Below are 23,897 nucleotides of genomic sequence, written 5' to 3'. Positions count from 1 at the left end.
TGTGTGTGAGAGAGAGAATAATAATCAATCAATCAAGGCATTTCAATGAAATCCATTATTTGTGAGGGTATGAAAGAAAAAAAAGGTAAACCGGAGCTAGTTAGCTTACTGGCATAGCGAACGCTGGGGAGAGGAGAAGCAGGATGAGGGACAGGGATTCCATCTCTTTGCCCTGATTGGTCACTGTGCCTGACGGAGGGAGGGAGGGAAATCCACAAATAAAAACAGATTCAGGAAATCAACTTGATTATCTGTCTCTATCCTACTAAAAGTAAAGACAACCATGGTCCTACCTTTGGAGACAGAAGGAGATAAGATTGCTGGAGGTTGTGTTCCTCTAATCACTGGGGAGGTCGTAGTCGGAGGGGGAGCAGATCTCTCAGATATATATACTGTGGGGGCTGAGAGGTGGGACTGGGATGTTCAGGGTTGGACCTTCCTCTCTGCCCAAACCAGTGTTACCTCAAACCCAGAGAGGGTGTCATGAGACTGGTATGACTGTCCCTACATCATGCTGAGGTTACTTCACTGGAGAGTATCACCACAAACTTGCTCATGGCAGCATGAGTTGCTAAAGCACACCCTTCTTCAGCATATGCAGAATATCTCACAACAAAACAGGAAACGAGCTCTAATCCTCCCTTGCGGTTTGTGGATTCAGGCCCTGGCTCTGTCCCTTGTGCCCCCAGAAGTTCTGCTATAAGGCGGTAGATCTGCTGGGTCTCATTAACCAGTCCAGGCAGTGTGAGAATGAAACTTAGAGACAGTGTCAGTATGAACCTGAAGTGGCAGTGTAAGTATGAACCCAGACCAGGCAGTGTCAGTGTAGTTGTCCTCAATAAAACAATAACTGGAATATAAAGAAATCAAACTAAGCAACATAATAAAAATAGCCACTGAGGCACCAGGGGCAGGAATCTTACGAAGTGTGGGCAAAGGGTCCACTGTCCAGTCGGGATATTGAGTTTCTGGAGGTGTCTTTTCCGGTGTTACAAGCAAACAAAACAAATGTGCAACAGTGTAAACTCCTTTGTCTCTCTGGTACAGCTGGTGAAAAAACACGACCCTTCCCCGTGGCCTCTCTTACCTATGCCCGCCTACCTCTATATATACCTCTATGTAGACACCGGGTGAGCCACAGCCGCCCAATCATTTCCATTAACTTGAATTGATAATGCAAACGAGCGAATAAACATAAAATAATCATATTATTTAGGCAAATGAAAGTATGATCCCAAAGCAGGCCGTGTCAGTATGAACCCAGAGCAGGCAGTGTTAGTAGGAACCCAGACAGAATTCTGGGTTTTAAGTAATGAGTCAACGTTACTCAACCAGCCAGGTCTGTTCTTGTCCTCTGTGGCAACACTGTGACTACATTGTGGTTAGCCTACAATAACTCAGTTAGGGCAATGTTATGGCCTTGCTTCAATGGAAGGACACTGTGAGGTTTCTCAATACACAGACAAACTAAGCAGAAATGTGTTGATCTGCATCATCGTCACGTCCGCTGTCTCCACTGTCGTGCCAGCTGTCAATGTCACAAGCTGTCACTTTAGCACTGCGCTAGCAGACCGCTAACTGCGTTTTAGAACATGTCTATGTTCCCCGGGTCCTATGTTCCCCAGGTCCTATTTTCCCCTCTTTGTATGAGACTGGGGAACATATGTTCCCCGCTTTTCCAATCCTGTGCACATGCTCCTACCGGGGGATCACAGGGAGACCATCCGGTTCATGCTTCTGCCTACCCCCAGCCAACCTGTCATCGTGGGTCACTCCTGGCTTCGTAGGCACAACCCCAACATTGACTGGTCTACCTGTTCCATCCGGGAGTGGGGAGTGACCTTCGTTGCTCTGTAACATTTGCAATGACATTAAAGTTTATTGATTGATTAAGGTGTGACGATACACTCAGCTCACGAGACGAGACGAGACACGATATTGGGTTCACGAGAACGAGACAAGACGAGATTTTAAGAAAACTACAATGACAAAATATATGACTGGACCAACAGACTTTTATTTAACCAAGTCGCGCATGCATTTTGAAATGTTTTATTATAACTCTTTACATGCATGAAATTGAAACTAAAACAGAAATTTATAAAAGTTAAAGTAAAATAAATTAAATTAAATAATTCTCTTTTTTTCAAGTGCAAACAATATTATGTGCAAAACCAAATCAAAGTACCCAATGTACTTTGATTAAATGTATTCGTTTTCGCGGTTATTCAGCCTCTTCTTCTCCTCCGGAAAAACACGACCGCATTGCATTGTGGTATACGGGATTAACATGTAGGGTACATCGCATGTACACTCACTTTTGGGTATTTTAAGTGCACTATATAGTGCATGAAATTAACCACTGAGAATTGGAACACCACTACAAAATGGCGAGCACCCTATATAGTACACTATATCCGTGATAGGGAACGATTTCAAACACAGCTTATGGCTGCTTTCGATGCTTCCTCTGCTTCCCCTCCTTCTCCTCCTCTTCTTTTCATTCTCCTTCTTTAGGTTCTGGCAGGCTAGATGTAGCAAAGGCGCATTACTGCCCCCACAGGTGACAAATAGAAGTTTGGATAAATCACAAATCTCGCGAGACAGATTTTTAACCCGACGGGTAATATCGTCGATTTTAATCTCGCGAGATCTCGTGGCACGAGATCTCGTCACAACCCGTTTGCATTCCTGCCTTAAGACGTAATCACCGTCGCCTTCCCCCCTCGCTCCTGCTCCAGCCTCAGACATCCTCCTGGCGGTCCCTGCAGTCTACCATGACCTGCGGGACGTCTTCAAAAAGGCTAACGGCCACGTCCCTGCCTCCTTCAACGTCCCTATGCATTGCGCCATGATCTCCTTACGGGCACTTTCACCCCCCAAGGACGTTTGTACTCACTTTCCGCCCCCGAGCGACAAGCCATGGAGGAGTACATCCGGTCCTCCTTAGCAGCGGGGTACCCGACCTCTTCGTCACCAGTGGGGCAGGTTTCTTCTTTGTGGGCACGAAGGGACCAGTCCTATCAAGGGCCCTGCATCGATTACCGAGGGTTCGAACAACATCACAGTAAAGAACCGTTTACCCCCTTCCACTACTCTCCTCTGCCTTCGAGATGCTCCAGCCAGGCAGGGGGCAACGTTGTTCTCCAAGCTCGACCTTAGGAATGCTTGCCATCTGGTTCACATCCGAGACCAGTGGACCAGTGGAAGACGGCCTTCAACACCCCTACAGGTCATTACGAGTACCTGGTGATGCCCTTCAGTTTGACCAACGCCCCGGCAGTCTTCCGAGCGCTCGTCAATGACCTTCTGCGGGACATGTTAAATAAGTTTGTTTTTTGTCATCTGGACGACATCCTGATCTTCTCCGCCACATAGAGGAACACGTCACCCACGTATGGTCGGTTCTCCGCCGCCTCCTAGACAACTCCCTGTACGTCAAGGCGAGAATAGTGCGGAGTGCCATGCACCCTCTGTCTCCTTCCTGGTCGATACATTATAGCAAGGGACACCTGCGGATGGATCCTGCCAACCGGTCTCTGCTTTTCACCTCCGGGTCCCCCGGAAACACGAATGCAGCTGCAGCGTTTCTTGGGGTTCGCCAACTTCTACCGGCGCTTCATCAGAGGCTTCAGCTCCATCACGTCCCCCCATCTCGGCCCTCACCTCGCCCAAGGTTCTCAAGACCAGCTTCACCACCGCCCCCATCCTTCAGATCCCCGAGCCCGACCGGCAGTTCATTGTGGAGGTGGACGCATCCGGTGTGGGAGTAAGGGCGATCCTCTCCCAGCGTTCTTCCACCGACCAGAAAATCCACCCCGGAGCCTTCTTCTCTCGCCGTCTAACCCCCTTGGAGAGAAACTATGATATCGGCAACAGGGAGCTGGCCTTGGAGGAGTGGTGGCACTGGCTAGAAGGAACCAATGTTCCGTTTTTGGTCTGGACCGATCACCAGAACCTAGAGTATATCCGGTCCGCCAAGAGGTTGAACTCCAGACAGGCCCGCTGGTCACTGTTCTTCGACCGGTTCAACTTCACCTTGTCCTATCTACCCGGTTCACGTAACCTAAAACCTCAGGCTCTCTCCCGACAGTTCCCCGAGTGTCCCGATGAGACGTTCAAGCCTTCCACCATCGTCCTAGCTTCCTGCCTCGTCGCTTCCATCACCTGGGAGATAGAGAAGGTACGAACTGCCACTGTGGACCAGCCAGCTCCGAGTCCCTGTCCCCATGACCGCCTGTTTGCCCCGTCACACCTCCGTTCTGACGTGCTCCAGTTGGGCCATGCTTCCCGGCTCACCTGTCACCCCGGCATCCAGCGGACCCGGGACTTCCTGCGACGGCGCTTCTGGTGGCCGTCACTGGAAGAGGATGTCCGGGGCTTCGTCAACGCCTGTCCTGTTTGTAACCAGAATAAGACCTCTCGCCGCCCACCTGCCGGCTTCCTGCACCCTATGCCCATTCCCCATTGTCCCTGGTCGCATATCTCTCTGGACTTTGTGACTGGTTTGCCTGCATCCAAGGGCCACATCGTCATCCTTACCATCGTAGATCAATTTAGTAAGTTGGCCCATTTCATCCCCCTTACTAAACTCCCCTCTGCCAGGGAGACTGCGGAACTGCTCCTTAGCACCCCATGCCCATTACTCGTCTTCCGCCTCCATTGGTTACCTACGGATGTCGTCTCTGACCGGGGGCCCAAATTCACCTCGGTCTTCTGGAGGGAATTCTGATGCCTAGTCTGAGCTACCACCAGCCTATCTTCCGGCTTCCACCCGCAGTCCAATGGACAGACCGAGAGGGTCAATCAAGATCTGGAGACCACCCTCCGATGCCTGGAGAACCGCATTCCGGCTTCCTGGTCCGACTTACTGGTATGGGTAGAGTATGCGCATAACACCCTTACCTGCTCATCCACCGGCCTCTCTCCCTTTCAGTGCGCCTACGGGTATCTGCCACCCCTATTCCCCGACCTGGATAGTCTATCCTCCTTGGATAGATTGTTGAGAAACGACTAAATATACTCTGCAATTGAGCCTACTAGTATTGAACGGTTACGAGGGTTACTAGGGTTAAAGGGGTACCATGGTTGGAAGGTTGGGGTTAGGCAGTTCCAGGGAATTGTGTGTATGTTGAAAAAATAAATAAATTAGAACATTACCAGTGTTCATGTTTTTATTGCAGTGGTATCAACCCTTATTTAATATTCATTGATTTCAATAATTGAATTATCTGTTCAGTTCTTTGAGGAACTAATATCCTTTATAGTTATGAGATGAAGTAACAATTTAATCAGACAATAACTCGGTTTATCAAGGGAAAACCCCCTCCTCCTCTTCGTCCACCAGATCTCACTCTTTCTCCTCGCTCTTCTTCCGGTTCCTGTAGTGTTCATCAGGGACATTCCTCAACCTCTCTGCTGCCTAGACAAACACACACACAAACACGCTGGATGAAGTCATGTGGACGCAGGATGAAGGTCAAACATAACTGATATAATAACTAATATAACTGATTAAATGTGACTTGGCTATTTGTCCAAACCCTTTGCTCTTGACACCGGTGTCCCTAAAGGCACGATACTTCACATATAGTACTGAACAATAAATCATGTAGTGATCCAAACCAGGACACACCCGAACTGTTAAACCCCTCGTACCTGTTGAAGGGTTACTTGGTACCTGTTGAGGGTTAGTTAGTATGCAGGGTTAGTTGGCATCAAGGGTTAGTCACTACCTTTTGGGGGTTAGTTAGTACATGTTGAGGGTAAGGCAGTAACTATTCAGGGGTAAGTAAGTAGGTCAGTGCCTGCTGGGTTAAGTCAGTACTGGAAGCGGATAAGTAAGTACCTGTCTGGGATAGGTCAGTACCAGGGGTTGGTCAATAACGGTGCAGGGTTTATTTAGTATCAGGGGTTAGTTAGTATCAGGAGTTAGTCAATACCAGAGCTTAAGTAGCTCACGGAAACTTTTTGATACTTTTTTAGTAACGTTTTTGATTTATGTGACATCACAAAAATCACTGCTCAGAACAAGCTCCAGACATCCACATACACCGTAGCGTTATACCTTACTCTCTCTTGAACACGATCATCAAAATCAACGGCTTTCCAGAACTAGCTCCACACACACAGTAGAGTTATAGTACGATAAGTGTTTTTAACTTTAACTGCTGCCCGGACAGAGCGCTACACGTCCTCACACACCTCTGCTCCAGTATTCCTTAGTCCTGACAACGAAGAGTTTACTAACGGGCATTAAGCAGAGTGGAACATCCACCTGGTGTTTTGGGGACTGTTTTCACTAAATTGAGGACTTATAAAATACCTAAATGTAGGACTTTTAGGACTAAAGACATTCCTTAAGACAAGAAAGGGCCCAGAGGGCAGTGACCACGGAAGCAGTGATGTGGTACAAAATGGGGTTCATTAAGATATCGCAAAAAAATCACAGCCCCACATATTTTTGGTCTTTTTAGTTTGTTTAGAGAAAAACTTTTTTATTAGTTTGAAAAAATCAATGCTCTATTTTTAGGGCGAATCACCCAGCCCTGGTTTGGAGTTAGCCAGCACCCGGATAGTCAGTCCTGGTTGAAGGGTTAGTCAGGACCATTGGTAAGTCTGTACCTGTCGGGGGTTAGTAGGTACTAAGGGTTAGTCCGTACTATTGGTTAGTCTGTTCCTGTCGGGGCTAGTTGGTACTTAGGGTTAGTCCGTACTATTGGTTAGTCTGTTCCTGTCGGGGCTAGTTGGTACTTAGGGTTAGTCCGTACTATTGGTTAGTCTGTTCCTGTCTGGGGCTAGGTTTGGTACTTTAGGGTTAGTCCGGACCATTGGTTAGTCTGTTCCTGTCGGGGCTAGTTGGTACTTAGGGTTAGTCCGTACTATTGGTTAGTCTGTTCCTGTCGGGGCTAGTTGGTACTTAGGGTTAGTCAGGACCATTGGTTAGTCTGTTCCTGTTGGGGCTAGTTGGTACTTAGGGTTAGTCAGAAACCAAGACATTGGTAGTCTGTTCCTGTCGGGGTAGTTGGTATCTTAGGTGTTAGTTCAGGACCATTGGTAGTCTGTTCCTTCGGGGCTAAGGTTGGTACTTAGGGTTAGTCAGGACCATTGGTTCGTCTGTTCACAGCGGGGCTAGTTGGTACTTAGGGTTAGTCAGGACCATTGGTTAGTCTGTTCCTGTCGGGGCTAGTTGGTACTTAGGGTTAGTCAGGACCATTGGTTAGTCTGTTCCTGTCGGGGCTAGTTGGTACTTAGGGTTAGTCAGGACCAGGGCTTAGTGGCTACCTGTTTGGGGTTAAGTGGTACCAAGGGTGAGCCAGTACCTGTTCAGCGGTTAGGTCCCTCTGCTCCTGGGCCAACATCTCGTATCCCACCATGAACTTCCTGACGGAGGCGGAGCGCCACCGTAGGGGGGGTAGTAGTGGGCGTGGAGCTTGCAGTTGTTCCACCCCTCCGGACAGGTGAGGGCACTGTGGGAGAACCTGGAGGGAGGCCAGCATCACTTCACCACTAAGGCCACATGTCTTTTTGCCCCCAATAATGGAATTGCAATACTTTTGTTCTTTACATGCATGTTTTGATGATAAAAATACAGGAATTCCATCAGAGATGACGTTATATCACATATAAATTACTTTAAAGTTGGATAAAGAATTGAGTAAATAATGCTCATAATGAATGACACAAATTGATTGATATACTCACAAAACTTTACAAACTATTATTAAACTCAAGTGCAGTTTGTGTTAAATTGCCCTGTGTTTTACCTTAACGTTACATAACTCAGAAGAGACTAACAGAAGAAAGAGCCTAATGTTGATCGTGTGATGCACCACCTGAACGTCCCAGGTCTGGCCACGACTCGTATTAATCTTGGAAAAATCCACGTATAATAGGCTTAATCCACGTATAATAGGCTGAATTTGAGTTTGAGCTAGTTTGATTCAGTCCACATTGTATTGGTTTGCAGCGGAAGAGACACAGTTTTCAAGACATTTAGACGAGCCTACCCATGAAACAAATCTAATTTTGATGGCCTACAGTATATCACACAGGTCTACATGTGCACGTACTGTATGTTGGCACGTTACCGCGATATTTAGCCTGCTTGGCAAAATTCTGATGGCCCCGGTCATCTATGAATACAGCGCATTAAATTAAGACTGGAAACAATAGCATCGTTTCCAATATCCAGTTTCTCCAATGCCAAGCACGTGTGTCTACTTTGTACCAAAGCAGCTGTGACTGTGTGCAATTAATACAATATTAGAGCCACCGCAAAATGTATGCATTGATTGAGTGTGGAGAAACCCAGCCTTCATAACGCCTCACTGGGGCCTAAATTAAAATATAACTTGAGGAACTTGGGGTCATTCTTCATTTGGACATTATATTGGGGACCTCATAGTTTATCCAAGAATGGTTAACAAAAAAAAGAATGTTATTATAAAATCATCTTGTGGGTCGAAACATGTGTCTTGGTGCCTGATTCGGTCCATGTTCTGCCTATTTCCAACCCCTGTTCTAGTTAAACTCTACAGCTCTCCTAACTGTTAACAATGCTAAGGCAGCTCTGCTAATGTTTTGGGTCTGTTTGTGGTACTATTGTGCGAACCCTCCTTGATTTTAATTTCAATCTACTGTGTCGTTCACGAGCGCACTTTGCAGATCGATTTTAAAGCAACCTGGGATGTATTGTGTGAAATTTTCCCCCAAAACGACCCCCATTAATACAAATAAAATTATCGCCACAAGACCCTCTTATACCACAGTCAATTATTCCCACCTTACATACAACTTATGTTACCACACACCCATTATCTCAACACACGCACATTCACTCAAGCTCTTTGTTACCGTTTGTTTTAAAAAGTGCTATATAAACATAGCTGTACGTTCTTACTTACTATCATCACAACACACATTCATTATCCCCACACACACACACACAATTCACAACACGTACACACTCATCACAACACACACAGCGGCTCACCGTGCCAGCCCATGGAGTAGGGGAAGGACACCTGGAACAGGTTGTCGTACTTGGTGAGCAGCCGCCGCATGACGTCAGCCAGGTCTGAAACACATCAGTAATGCTCCTGTATTAACACTTATAATGCATTACGCACAGATGCATGCACACTCAATGTAACCACACACACACCCTATATAAACACACACTTATCCTATTTTTTTTCTAACACACACTCATAATCACAAAATAACCTTATCATCACTGGAAACTCATTATCACCACACACACACACACACACACACACACACAACATTATGACCAGTTCCCAGTGTTTACAGGTCTGAAAATAAAGCATATCAGTTGATATCAAAAATCCATGATCAAAAATCGAATGTACTTTTTATACTCTTTCAGTAAAGTTGTTATGTAAATTGCTTATAATGACCAACGTTGTCTATGAACCTGCACTGTGGTGTTACACTGTTTAACCGTCAAGTTTAACCGTCACGATACATCACTGCCCAGAACAAGCTCCACACATCCACATACACTGTATGTGTTTTTTTTTTCCCCCCCCTGCTATTCAGTTTGAACCTAGGCCTAGTAGTATTAGTATGGTATGTAGTAGACGTAGTATAAGCATAAAACCCACCCCACCCACACACACCCACACCCACACACCACACACCACACACACACACACACAACACACCACACACACACACACACACACACACACACTTCTTTTCTTTTTTACTGGAATCCCCTTAACTTCATTCCGGGGGTATTTAAGCCATTTATCCGTGAACGCTAGCAGCTGAAGTTGGTTTGCACCCAATCTTGACGTTAACGAGAATGTAGCGTGTGTGCGTGTGTGTGGTAGTAGTATGACTAGTATTATAAGAATTACTAGTAATGGAACTACTACTAATAAAAGCAGCATGAAAACTACTACTGGTATGATAGGCTTATTACTAGGATATGTACCAGTAATATAAGTACTATGATAACTAGTAGTAAGTATGATAGGCGTATTACTAGTTATAGAAGTACTATGATATGAGCGGTTGGGCTCCATGGAGGACAATGAGATGGAGGGAATATACAAGCGGGCCAATTTTTTTTTCCCAAATAAACTGTGGATTCAAGAGTAAGAACTGAATACTTGAAAATGAAAAACGTTTCGAGGGGAGCGAAGGGAGAAAGTTGACAGCCTTTCTACGAGGCTGTCAACTCTCTCCATTTTCCTTTATTTAACTTAAATGAATATACACGGTTTTGTTTTGCCGTTTTGTTTTGCCTACTTTTGCACTATTCAGAATTATTTTGCACTATTTAGAATTTATTTATTGTGAAAATTACTTATTTTATTTACCTAATTTTATCCTTTTCCACTTGCACCTTTGGTCCGAGAATTTTGATGCCCAAACTAACGCCTCTTTTCAACGGCAATATGATGTAAACCAAGATGCATGAGCTCCACACCCCCCCCCCCCCCCCCCCCCCCCCCCCAAGATCCACTGAACACGAAGATCACCTTTTTGGTTTAAAAGGGTCATTTGATCTTATATGATCGGCAAAAAAGTAATCTATGGCATATTATCACTGTTACTGAAATAAGTACCTAATGTATCTAAAGAATTGTCTACGGTGTGCGGCAAATTTCATATACAACATTGCTTATTATAACCCTCACACAACGAAGGTACTAAAAAAGTATCATAAAGTTGGCTTCGGTCGTAACCATGCGGTCAGCCCAAAACACTCTTTTTTTTATCCCATTGTGTTAAGGTCAATGTGAAGCAGTGGGGTCACCGGCTCTTTAAGGGCCGTGGTGTTGTCAGAGGGGGTCTGGTCCGGTTGGGTCTATACTACGCTGGGACATGACTGCCCAGACTGCCTAGAGGGGAGACCTGGGTTAACACAACCCAAAGAGAATAAAATCTCTCTCTCTTTACCCCTTCTCTCTTCAGGGGTGAGGTCAGTGAGTCTGAGAATGTGTCGTCGTCGTGGTAACAGCATCGTCTGGTACGGCCATGTGGCCCAATACGGAACCACAGCCAGCCAATCAGACGACTGAACCACCACACGTTCCTGAGGGGAGAGGAAAGGAGAGGAGTGGAGAGAGGAGAGATTAACCTCAGTTAAAATGAACAGTCACGTGGTTAACACAGACTTTTTGTGATGGTGTCTAGAACCACCATGGGTACTCAATAGAGTAGAACCATGCGTACTGTATTGTTTATGCTGGAGGTTGCGAGTGTTGCCAGTGTGTGTGTGTGTGTGTGTGTTTGTGTGTGTGTGTGTGTGTCTGTGTGTGTGTTACCTGTCGGTTAGCTTCCTGTTCAGCGTAGCGTAGCAGCAGCTGTTGCTGATGTTGTTGATAGTAGGCTTTCTGACTGCGGTCCGACACCACTGCCTCATTAGGCAGGAAGCTACTGGCCCACACCTATAAGGCAAGGCAAGGCAACTTTATTCATATAGCACATTTCATACACAAGGCAGACTCAAAGTGCTCCACATATAAACATTGTCAGACAATAAAATAAAATAATAGATAAGTAAAAGAAAACATATGCAGAGAAATGGGTAAAATATAAAGTTAAAAAAAAGGCATTTTTGTATTAAAATAGAAAATAAAGGCAAAGTTAAAAAGCTTTTTAGAAAGTGAAATGTATTAAGATTTAGCAGAAAGCTAAAGCAAACAAAAAGTCTTCAGTCTTGTTTTAAAGGTGGCTCAGAGTTGGGGCAAGTCTAAATCCTCGGGAGTTTATTCCAGCTATTTGTTGCATAGTAACTAAATCCTGCTTTCCCATGTTTGCGTGTTACTCTGGGGATAATTAACAGATTGGTCTCAGAGGATCTTAGTGGTCTAGAAGGCTTACGTAGTGGAAGCATATCAGTTAAATATTTTGGGCCTAAACCATGGTTTTATAGGTTTATAGGTTAGCAACATGATTTTAAAATCAATTCTCTGACCTACAGGAAGCCAATGTAACGATTTAAGAATTGGTGTAATATGTTCAAATTTTTTGGTAACTAACACCACAGGAAGCAAGGAGTTGAAATAGAAACGTACAGAGACATGAAAATTAATACAAAGCTTTCAGACAACGTGATAGGACTGATAGGATTTCAGCTAGAATTTGATGGTCGATCACCATTCCGACTAGTGCGGCCTGCTAAATATGTTGCTTTCTTTGTGCTTCCAGCTCAATGTCCAGATGGTTGCTCTGGCCTCCTGTCTCCCCTCGAGGCGTTCACCTCAGGGTCCCTGCTGAATCTCCCCCAGAAGCTCAAGAGGCGGCTGAATTGTCTTTGGGACTCTTTCCAAACAGGAGGTGTTTGAGATTCTTTAGTGCTGACATTTACGTACCACACCAATGTATGGCCACAGATAAACACTGGATCGGCTACCATTGGTCTGAAAATATAAAGTTTTCCCAATTCCTCCTGGACCCTTTATCTACCACTGGGGCTCCCACCACCCTAGCTTGAACATACGAAGTAGTATTGGAACAGACCCTTTATTAAAGTAATACTTAACTCTTTGGAAATTATGGGATACAACATGGTGTCTCAAAAAAACTATTTAGCATTGGTTGGACAGCCTCTGGGTACTCCTCCAGCTGAAACAGCCAAGTCTAGCAGTGACTTGTGAGCCGTGACGGATGGACATGGAGGATCCGTTGTCTGACTGCTATCTGTAGTCAAATTCAACATTATCAAAATGACACAAAGCCATACTGCAACTCTGGAACAGACCGTAATCTATGCCATTTTGTTACCGTTACTAAAATAACGTCATTTCGAGAAAACCGGTGAGCGATCCTATGTTTATGCCAATCTCCCAAAAGCACTGCATAAACGTTCAGGGTTCCAGAACGTATGTTACTAGAGTCACAGAGTGGGCGTGCTGACACTCAGAAGTGTCAGCACGGAAGGTGTCAGAAGGTTTTTGACGCTGAACATTTTTCCGTTGTCAATAAAATATTTACAAATGATGGAGCTGATTCGTTTTTTCTGTGAATCGTTTTGCTGTGCCAATTTTATCTGTGTTTTTTTTGTTGTGAGCTCCAGAGTTATTTTTGCCTGCGATTTTTTGCCTTTCGTGATGCCATGGGAAATCTGGGCGAGTTGTGTCTGTCGTTCTGTCGTTCTGTCGTTCTGTCGTTCTGTCTGTCTGTCTGTCTGTCGTCTGTCTGTCTGTCTGTCTGTCTGTCTGTCTGTCTGTCTGTCTGTCTGTCTGTCTGTCTGTCTGTCTGTCTTTCTGTCTGTCTGCCTGTCTGCCTGTCTGCCTGTCTGTCTGTCTGTCTGGCTGTCGTTCTGTCGTTCTGTCGTTCTGTCTGGCTGGCGGCTGTCTGTCTGTCTGTTACCTGACAGTGTGGGTGGGGATTAGAACATCCCATCGTAGCTCCTTTATTCTCAAAGATCTGAAAACAAACCAAACAAGAGTCAAACCTTCCGCCTGTGTGCGTGTGTGTTAGTGCGTGTGTATGTTCCTACCTGAACCCAGGGGTAGGTGGCGCCTAATTCCTCCACAAGTTCCGCCCACTTGTCGATCACCTTGATGACCTCATCCTGTCTCATGAGGGGGAGGGTGATATCAGACCAGGGGTGGAAACACATCACCTGACTGTAGAATATCATATATATATTATAATAACATAACAAACACACAATTTAATATTACCTAAGATCAGTAAAAATTATATATATTAATACGGAAATGTTGGCCTTCTGAAAAGTATGTTCTTGTATACTCAGTACTTGATTGGGGCTATACATTATTATTTCATTTTTTTACATACAAACATACATACATACATACATACATACATACATACATACATACATACATACATACATACATACATGCATACATACATACATAATAACACGGCTTGATTAAATCAACTGAAAACAACAAAAAAATAGATAATAGATAATAATAATAATAATATATACACGTATATTCTTTATAGATTATAATACATCACGCATATACTGCATAGATTATAATAATATAATTCTCTATCATATATCAATACTGTTTTAAACTACAACATAATAATAACAATATTTCTCACCACTTGCCCCTCGCTGCTTTAGACTGGAACAACGAATCACCATCTGATCCGGGAACGGGTTTTATCCAGACAAGACTTGAGTCAAACAAATTGCTAAACTAAAAAATATCCAGTTTGAGCCTAGGCCTAGGCCTAGTCAGGCCTAGTAATAATAATAATGATAGTGTTCATATTGTACTAATATGCTTACCCTGGGGGGGGTCAGGTGCGTCTGGCTGCAAGGCGGGGAAGTCATTTTCAAACACAAATGTGCTCTCATAGTCTGGGTTCACCTGTTCAAATGAGAATATATATTGAAATACTGTATAAATGTCAACTGTATAGATGAACACTAAACTCATATTCATTCACTTATATATATATATTCTGAATAAAGATATTCTATACTACTGTATGATATATACTGCAATACTCTATGTAAACTACTGCATACTGTAATTATGTGTAAATATATACCATACAAATACTTCTAGTCTGGTTTCACCTGTTACAGGTGTGTGTGTGTGTGGTGTGTTGTGTGTGTGTGTGTGTGTGTGTGTGTGTGTGGTGTGTGTGTGTGTGTGTGGTGTGTGTGTGTGTGTGTGTGTGTGTGTGTGTGTGTGTGTGTATGTGTGTTAAGAGCCAGAGACAGAGAAAGATATTTGTTCAGTCAGGGATCAAAAGTTACAATTAAAATGAATTTAATTAATTTAATGAAATTTTTTGTGTCCCACCAGAGGGCAGCACTGAGCGGTGGAGGTCACGCCAGATGATCTATTAAAGGGGTAGTTCGGCATTTTGGACATAGGGCCTGATTCCCAAGTGAGCCTTGGTGTTCTTAATCATTGGAGACAGTTTTCAACACATTTCATTCAGTCCTTCTAGTTGCAGAGTTTGCTCGTGCTAGGCTAGCGTACGGCAACGGGCAATACTAGCCTGCTAATAAAACTCTCTTACCCACTCCACAGTACACCCAAGGTAAATCAATTGTAACACCAGACTATAGATGTAAATGTCTGTGTTGATAGAATAATTGTAGAAATAAAACTAACCTTGCATCGCATGAATCATCGCATTTTGAGGGACTACTTTCTCAGCAGCAGCGTAATTTAACCTAGGTATCAGTCCGCCGCTGCCATAGCCTACTACTTGGAATATAACACTGCTGCTGAGACACAGCAAGTCCCTCAAAATGCAATGCAATGCAAGGTTGGTTTTATTTCTAACATTATTCTATCAACACAGACATTTACATCGACCGTCTCGCGTTATAGTTGATTGCCTCGGGTGTACTGTGGAGTGGTAAGACTGACTTTATTAGACTTTATTAGCAGGCTAGTATTGCCCGTTGCCATGTGCTAGCCTAGGACAAGCGAACTCTGCAACTAGAAGGACTGAATGAAATGTGTTGAAAACACCAAGGCTAACTTGGGAGTCTGGCCATCTGTCCAAAATTCCGAACTACCCCTTTAATGCTTCCTTTGTCTGACACATCCACACGTTGAAGAAGACGAAAAAAGGAGAAAATAGGAAACGAAAACTACAACTGGGTGCACATCAACGTAAAGAAGAATGCATTGGTTTGTTAATATGTTCCCCTTGTGTGGGTATATTTGTTTACTTTGATTTGTTGGGTTCTAAAAGGTGGCAAATGTTGTGAGGAGAACAATTATAGCATGAAAATGCTGATAATTTTGACTGTAGGGTAATACTGTTTATCTACTTTCTCTTTTCTTATATTTATTATTATAACGACCTGCTGCAAACACCTGGCAAACTTCTGACAAAAAGTCCTTCAATGGAAAACCATCTTGAAATCTTGGAAAATAAAAGAAAGAAGATTTGTCAAAAGGAAATTAGTTTTTGACTGCATCCTATGCTGTCCTCTAATCCATTATCAAGTTTTAGGCATTGAGGCTAAATAGCCTGGAGAACTCGACAGTTAATAAGCATAGCGAAGCAGAGTGGATGTGATGATCAAAGGCCTCAGAGATCCAGAGAATAGCTCTCGACATAGATAAGAAAAACTGTAAGTCAAAGGTGGAGGAAGCTGGGGAAGGGAAAAGGGGTGTGTTAGAGATAGAAACAGCTGTGAGGAGATGAGGAGTGAGAAGGGGAGAGGAGGGAGAGGAAGAGAAATGAGGGAGACAGGGGAGAGAGGAGGGAGACGGGAGAGATGAGGGCGTCAGGGTAGAGGGGGGAGCGGACACTACAATTTTCCTCCCGGAAAAGTATTTCAAACTGGTTTGATATTATCTGCCCGAATCTCGTAGTGCAGGGGGTCAGACTTAATTGGGTGATAACGACTGTAACAGCTAATTGAAAGAAAAGCAAGGCCTGCTCCCCTTAATGGATAACTCGGATATCTGGATTCATCTGGATCTGGATCAATCTGAAAAAACGTTCTCCTTCCCGTTCGGGGCGTCTTCTGGTCTGATGGCAGGCTTACGTGATTGGCCACGGTAGTGTGACGTTGGGTCGCATTTCTACCAACGTTTATTCAGTTTCAAATTTTCGATACAGGCAGCTGCATTTTTTTCAGCAACCCCTGGGGCCGATAAACTCACAGCTTAAACGCACAACCCCATTCCCCTCAAAGATCCATGTGCTGATTTGGTCTGAATCTGCCCTTAGCCCCGAGTTTAAATGTGGCCTATTGGGCAGGAGCCTCTAGGAGAGAGAGAGACAGGTGTGTGTTTCAGGAGAGCGCGAGAGAGGACATTGTGTGTTTCATGAGATGAGAGAGAGCGAGAGCGAGGAGCGGAGGAGGAGAGAGAGAGAAGATGAGAGATGCCGGTGCTGTGTTTCAGGAGAGAGAGAGAGAGAGAGAGAGAGAGAGAGAGAGAGAGAGACAGGTGTGTGTTTCAGGAGAGAGAGAGAGAGTGACAGGTGTGTATTTTAGGAGAGAGATAGGTATACACAGCAATGAAACTACTGCTCCCTAGTGGTCAGATGTAAGTATCCCACTCTACAGCAAGTCCTTTTTACAAGAGTCCTTTGTTGTCGCTGCTGACGTGCGTACTGAACCCTGACCCTGTCACTGCGCCCTCACCCTGTCACTGCGCCCTCACCCTGTCACTGAACCCTGACCCTGTCACTGACCCCTGACCCTGTCACTGCGCCCTCACCCTGTCACTGCGCCCTCACCCTGTCACTGACTCCTCACCCTGTCACTGACCCCTCACCCTGTCACTGACTCCTCCACATGTCACTGCGCCCTCACCCTGTCACTGCGCCCTCACCCTGTCACTGACTCCTCACCCTGTCACTGACCCCTCACCCTGTCACTGACTCCTCACCCTGTCACTGCGCCCTCACCCTGTCACTGACTCCTCACCCTGTCACTGACCCCTCACCCTGTCACTGACCCCTCAGCCTGTCACTGAACCCTGACCCTGTCACTGAACCCTGACCCTGTCACTGACCCCTGACCCTGTCATGACCCCTGACCCTGTCACTGACCCTATCTCTAATGTGCTTATTGCATCTTGCAGTGTAGTGTAATGTCATTATGCAAATGAAAACTTGTAGATATTAAAGTGTATCTCCGGCCGTAAGAATGCGGCAGGTGTGTGTGTTCACCTGTCCGTTGGCGCGTGTGTTCCCGGGACAGAGGGGGTTTTGAGGATCGCTCCGGACCACTTGCTGCTCGGATACGCTCTCCTTCTGGCCGGCCCAGGGCCTCGTCATGCGGTGAGCGGAGACCAGCACCCAGCGATCCGTCAGGGGGTTGTAACGCTGGTGCTGGTGCTCTGGGAGGGGGAAGGAGCCAGGTTAAAGTCTGTTTAAACAGCCTTCTCACTGAACGCATGTATAAACAGCCCACTGAACGCATGTATAAACAGCCCACTGAACGCATATATAAACAGCCCACTGAACGCATGTATAAACAGCCCTCTCACTGACCATCAGTCTGTTTAAACAGCCCTCTCACTGAACACCAGTCTGTTTAAACAGCCCTCTCACTGAACACCAGTCTGTTTAAACAACCCTCTCACTGAACACCAGTCTGTTTAAACAGCCTTCTCATTAAAAACACCAGTCTGTCTAAACATCCCTCTCACTGAACCAAAATGGCCCATCACTTCATACCCATCATACTAATAATTTTGTGTTTGGGTCATTGTTTAGTTATTATCATGAAACTATTCGTCATTATGAGGAGACATTGTTGTGTTTGAAACTGCCACAGTGTTTCTCATGAGAGGCATGTCCGAACACATTGATTAGCCTAGCTGGTAAAGTTCTGTGGATTTTATATTTTACATCATTATAACCAACTCAAGGCATCAAAAAATGGGTATTGACAAGAAAAAACAATATCCAATCATTATTTAAATCCAGAAGAGAGCGCTACAATTGTAAAAACCCCATTAAGGAGTGTGGTCTGAAGAAGTGAAAGCAACACGCTCCCTCAACACAAGGCCCTTTAGAGCTTTACCGAGAGACAGAGACAAGAGAGAGAGCACGACAGAGAGACAAGAGACCGACAGACATACAGACAAGAGAGAGAGAGAGAGAGAGAGAGAGAGAGAGAGAGAGAGAGAGAGAGAGAGAGAGAGAGAGAGAGAGAGAGAGAGAGACAGTTGTAGAACAGAAAATACTATATTGACCGCCGTTTTAAGGGATTACAGTAAAGTATGACACATTTTATGAGAAGAAATAACATGCGTTGGGTTTATAGTTGGTTGCAGCCTACAGATCGGTCCATCACAGAGTCAACTTTGAAAAATAATTGATAGGCGGCCTATAACTTAACTTGCAGCACTAATATTACCTTTTGGATCAAACTTGACGCCGCCCTGGCCGCTCATATTGAGAGCATTCAAATGATCTTGAAAAGATCTGTTTAAATAACAAATGTCTAATCGCTACTAAATGTATAAGTTGAACTAATAAGTGATCACAAGCTCACTGTTCTAGTTCATTATTCTGCACATCCTTATTTGCTTGTTTCGTGTCCCTGAACTCATGACTGGCAGCCAGCACCACGGCATGTTTCAGTAAAACCAGCAACTAAAAACAGCAAATACATACATACAAGATAACCAACCACCACACTTTATTTTTTGTAGTTTGCAAAATATGTCATATTAATTACTAAGTGACAACAGCAGGGGGGTATACAGTTGTTGTTTTTAGAATAAATTTGCAAATACGAAAATACATCGAATGGGGGATTTCGTTTGTACTGGCAACCCTTGCGTTGACAAAACTAGCGACGCGTTGTATCGAGCTACTGATTGGTTCGTCCACTTTGCCCCGTCTCCAACATACCATGGTATGTTCCTGCATGGGGATCCGGAGAGATTCCGAGCGGCGGGAAGATGTTCTTCTTTAAAACTAGCCAGAAGTAGACCACCACCACCTATCCGAGCTTGTGATTGATCATAACCCATACCAATGACGTTGTATTTGTATTGAATAGCGGGCTTCTTCTGACATTAGGTGTATGTTTGGAGGACTTCAGACACGTCTTGTCCCTGTATAGGAGGATTTCTCTACAGACTGAGAGAGCAGGGGAGTACCCCATAGCAGAGGGTATAACATGTTACATAACATATTGGGATTGTTATAAGAGTTGATAATCCATTAACACTAACTCCCGATTAGTGTTTATATTAAAGTCAATTGGAACGTAATCTTACAATACTAAGCTAAGAAGGTCCCGCAGATGCCGGCAACAGAAGTGGATGGCCCCTGGAGAACTAACTTGCCATTGTTCAAATCTAAAGGGTGTCTTGTATAGATATGTTCTCTCATTGATTTATTTTCAATCCCAGTTGACCTTTGTTTCTTCTACAACCGTTCGTTATCTGTCTAAACTCAAATGGTTAAGAACGCATCATACGTCATGTGATCCATCCTGTGTTTTCCGAGCTTCTGATTGGTTAGTTCCCTATGTCCCACCCCTAACAGCAGTCCTCTGAGACAATTTTTTCCGGCGTTTACAATCCACCCCCAGGTTCCACATGTCGTCCAACCTCGTCTGCTTTAACCGTGAATAAATGTATTTAGTCAGTCAAATATCAGCATGTCTTTAGTTACCAAAATATGTAAACTCTGTGTGTTCTTGGGGTTTACGATCCTGGCCGTGCTTTTAGTGAAACACTGGTTGGCCACCAAACAATACGTGTTTACTAAGGAAGACGTCGCTAAGATAGCCACACAGTATGCAGGTAAGTTTGTTACCAACAGTAACAAACTTTATTTAAATATATTAAAACATATGGCGATAACTGCCTTTGTAATCCGTGCCTTCCCTACAGGGCAGGACCATGAACAAGCCTTTGCCAAGATCGTGGTGGAACTCAGGAAAAGGTCAAATATTGCAGGACACCAATCCAATCCTTTCATCGTTTTCTTTTAAAACTATCTAAACAATTAACAATAGCTACTCAAACGTATTTAACAATGACTACTCTAGGTACATAAATGCTACACCTGGAGTTCCCAGCTATTGGTCAGCAATAGGGATGGGAGTGTTACAGAAGCTGAGACACTGGCTATTGCGTTGGTTCTTTTTTATGGTTAATAATTGCATATCAATTAATTATAGAATGTTTGATCCTCATTTCTGATGGGCACCCTTTTCTCCCACAACATATTTAAGTCCATCAAACAATGGGGGGCTATTAAATATGACACTGTCCAGTTAGTCAAAGGGGTGAGAGCAGACCGGGGATGGAGGTGCTGAGTGTGTGTCTTCCCCAGATATCCTGGTCACATCCTGCCAGACGAGGACCTCCAGTGGGTCTTTGTGAACGCTGGCGGGTGGATGGGCTCCATGTGTCTCCTCCACGGCTCGCTCACCGAGTACGTCCTGCTGTTCGGCACAGCCCTGGACACCGGAGGACACTCAGGTCCACTTCATCACTACACCCACCTGTCACCAGCCATGAAATCATCACTAAACACTATCCTCTTCGGTACTAGTTGATAGAGGAGAGAGAGAGATGTCCTCCTCTTCGGTACTAGTTGATAGAGGAGAGAGAGAGATGTCCTCCTCTTCGGTACTAGTTGATAGAGGAGAGAGAGAGATGTCCTCCTCTTCGGTACTAGTTGATAGAGGAGAGAGATCTCCTCTTCGATACTAGTTGATAGAGGAGAGAGAGAGATGTCCTCCTCTTCGGTACTAGTTGATAGAGGAGAGAGAGAGATGTCCTCCTCTTCGGTACTAGTTGATAGAGGAGAGAGAGAGATCTCCTCTTCGATACTAGTTGAAAGGGGAGAGAGAGAGAGATCTCCTCTTCGATACTAGTTGAAAGGGGAGAGAGAAATGTCCTCCTCTTCGGTACTAGTTGATAGAAGAGAGAGATCTCCTCTTCGATAGTTGAAAGGGGAGAGAGAAATGTCCTCCTCTTCGGTCCTAGTTGAAAGGGGAGAGAGAGATGTCCTTCTCTTCGGTACTAGTGGATAGAGGAGAGGGCGATGTTCTCTTCTGTACTAGTGGATTGAGGAGAGAGATGTTCTCTTCTCGACTAGTAGTTAGAGGAGAGGTGATGTTCTCCTCTTCTGTAATAGTGGATATAGGAGTAGGAGATGTTCTCTTCTGCACTAGTGGATAAAGGAGAGGGAGGAAGGGATGTTCAGGAGGGGCCATATAACACCGATTCCTGTGGGACTTCTCAGGTCGCTACTGGGCTGAGATCTCTGACACCATCATCTCTGGAACATTCCACCAGTGGAAGGAGGGGACCACCAAGAGTCAGCTATATTACCCAGGTCTCACACACACACACACACACACACACACACGCACACACGCACACACACTCTGATGTGATTGGCCGTTCTCCCTGTCAGGTGACACCCTGGTGCACGGGGTGGGCGAGGCGGCGGCGGTGCAGTGGTCTTCAGGGACCTGGATGGTGGAGTATGGCCGGGGCGTCATCCCCTCCACGCTGGGTTTCGCTCTGGCAGACACCATGTTCAGCACCCTGGACCCCCTCACCCTGCTGCACACTGCACGCATCTACTGCAAGGCCCTGCTGCTTGAGGCCGCCACCGCACTGGAGCACCACGGCTTTTTCTGAGGACACATCCCCCATGAAGACCCGCCTATATGAGGACTCTCACCCCTCTGACAACACGCCCCCCTTCTCTGTTGACACACCCCTCTATAACCCCCTTCCCCTCTACCACTCATGAGACACTACTCTGATAACATGCATCCGTTGGAGACCGGCTGGCTTCAATGATTGATCCATTCTACTCGTGACGTCACTAATGGTTAGATGTGATGTTCTGTCTACACAGGGCTGGTGAATCTGTGTTGTTGCCTGTGTTCTCATCTCATATTGACTCATTGTTCCCAGCCAAGCGTGTTTTATTACACGGCACACCAGTTCCACTCAAGGATTGCACACATTATTTTATAGTAATGACATTTTCTTTTATAATAAAGTTACCAATAAAGTTAATCTCTCAACTTCAAAATTACTTTCTGCCTAGATCAAAAAAATATTTTACATCTTGGTGTGATCTCAGATGTTCTGGACTGGTCAATATTTAAATCAGACAACATGTAACCACTCTTTAGGTTAACTCCACGAACATCAGTCACTGTTAAACCAACATGTTGTAGCCTCAAGCTAACTGGTCCACATCTAGAAATACAGGTTGTACTTACAACCTGTATACATACCACGATCAGTAGCCCCTTTATATACACCATGAGTAAGGCCCTACTGCACTACGAAGACGACAGCCCAACATGTAAAAAAATATATGAATGAAACATGACCTTGTTTATTGAACATAAGTGGTTTGTTTCATGAACTCATCCCTATAATAGTGAGCAGTCTGTTTAATGACCATCACTATTGAACATATTCAGTATGTTTAATGACCATCACTAGTGAACATACTGTAAGCAGTCTGTTTCATGACGATCACTAGTGAACATATGCAGTATGTTCACTACTTTATACAGTGAACACAAGCAGTCTGTTTAATCACCATCACTAGTGAACATACGCAGGCTGTTTCATGACTTTATATAGTGAACACAAGCAGTCTGTTTCATGACCATCACTAGTGAACATATGCAGTCTGTTTAATGACGATCACTAGTGAACATATGCAGTCTGTTCATTACTTTATATAGTCAATATAAGCAGTTTGTTTCAGGACTTTATATAGTGAACACAGTCAGTGTCCTTCATGACTTTATCTCTATAGTAAACAATAGTCCGCTTGACATTAACAGTCTGTTTGTGTGTCTTCACGAGGCTGAGGGGGCCTGCTGGTTCTCCTTGTGAGTGACGAGGCCCCGGGACACCAGGTCGGGGATCTCCACAGCCAGCCAGGGGCCCAGGCCGAGCGCCATCAGGTGGGCTAGGCCGAAGCGGGGCACATTGCGCGCCCACAACGGCTTAAAGTGGTCGGTGAGGCAGATGCGGCCCCCACGGTACATCTTGGCCGTCTTGCCCTCCAGCTCCGGTAACGCCACCTCGGGCGCGGTGGCAGGGTAGGTCGCGGGCACGTCAAACTCCACGTCAAACTCGTAGCGAAGCAGCTCGTGCACGTACCAACACTTGCCGAACCAGCGGGTGCCTTCCCGGTTGGACTCGAGGCGAAACCAGTCGTTGTCCGCCGCCTTGTTGTTCTCAACGTACTTGATGAGGGACACGTACTCCTCCCGGAGCCGCTGCACCCACAGCTCGCGGTCCCGCGGGCCGGAGTTGGTCTTCAGCAGCGGGATGTCCGACACCGTGCGCCGCGTCGCCTCGTCCGACATTTGATCGTTTCTATTATTAGTTTTCCGTTTTATAGAGAAGTCATTGACAACGGGAGAAATAAAAGACGACGTGTGTACTCTCGCACCGTGACGTCGCACAGGAACCGGA

The 23,897-nt window shown here is 45.1% G+C and overlaps 3 protein-coding genes across 3 annotated transcripts; 1 reads left to right on the top strand and 2 right to left on the bottom strand.

The window, feature by feature from the left end:
• Nucleotides 1–4,720: 4,720 nt before the first annotated feature.
• On the bottom strand, nucleotides 4,721–19,016 carry galt (galactose-1-phosphate uridylyltransferase). Its single transcript, XM_056578797.1, is given in 12 exon segments — nucleotides 4,721–5,422; nucleotides 7,323–7,403; nucleotides 7,406–7,469; nucleotides 8,986–9,079; nucleotides 10,936–11,071; nucleotides 11,304–11,426; nucleotides 13,354–13,410; nucleotides 13,484–13,613; nucleotides 14,068–14,110; nucleotides 14,258–14,339; nucleotides 17,629–17,798; nucleotides 18,824–19,016. Coding segments are annotated over 12 exon segments (1,089 nt in total). The 5' UTR covers nucleotides 18,861–19,016; the 3' UTR covers nucleotides 4,721–5,350.
• A 932-nt stretch (nucleotides 19,017–19,948) lies between these two features.
• On the top strand, nucleotides 19,949–22,478 carry sigmar1 (sigma non-opioid intracellular receptor 1). Its single transcript, XM_056578255.1, has 5 exons — nucleotides 19,949–20,225; nucleotides 20,316–20,367; nucleotides 20,761–20,909; nucleotides 21,679–21,771; nucleotides 21,853–22,478. The coding sequence occupies exons 1-5, from the start codon at nucleotides 20,081–20,083 to the stop codon at nucleotides 22,080–22,082; spliced, it is 669 nt and encodes a 222-aa protein (XP_056434230.1). The 5' UTR covers nucleotides 19,949–20,080; the 3' UTR covers nucleotides 22,083–22,478.
• A 303-nt stretch (nucleotides 22,479–22,781) lies between these two features.
• ufc1 (ubiquitin-fold modifier conjugating enzyme 1) lies at nucleotides 22,782–23,788 on the bottom strand. The gene has a single exon (XM_056578254.1). The coding sequence runs from the start codon at nucleotides 23,786–23,788 to the stop codon at nucleotides 23,273–23,275; it is 516 nt and encodes a 171-aa protein (XP_056434229.1). The 3' UTR covers nucleotides 22,782–23,272.
• Between the last annotated feature and the right edge of the window lie 109 nt (nucleotides 23,789–23,897).

This window comes from Gadus chalcogrammus, chromosome 19, assembly GCF_026213295.1.
Source record: "Gadus chalcogrammus isolate NIFS_2021 chromosome 19, NIFS_Gcha_1.0, whole genome shotgun sequence".
In the NCBI taxonomy this organism is placed as follows: domain Eukaryota; kingdom Metazoa; phylum Chordata; class Actinopteri; order Gadiformes; family Gadidae; genus Gadus; species Gadus chalcogrammus.
Note: the sequence above shows the minus strand (reverse complement) of the source record. Positions and strands in the feature narration are given on the sequence as shown.

Excerpts from the sequence above, each read along its gene's own strand:
- ufc1 (XM_056578254.1), bottom strand. The coding sequence starts at position 23,788 with ATGTCGGACGAGGCGACGCGGCGCACGGTGTCGGACATCCCGCTGCTG.
- sigmar1 (XM_056578255.1), top strand. The coding sequence starts at position 20,081 with ATGTCTTTAGTTACCAAAATATGTAAACTCTGTGTGTTCTTGGGGTTT. Across the intron at positions 20,226-20,315 it reads GATAGCCACACAGTATGCAG|GGCAGGACCATGAACAAGCC; the intron begins GTAAGTTTGTTA and ends CCTTCCCTACAG. Across the intron at positions 20,368-20,760 it reads GTGGTGGAACTCAGGAAAAG|ATATCCTGGTCACATCCTGC; the intron begins GTCAAATATTGC and ends TGTCTTCCCCAG.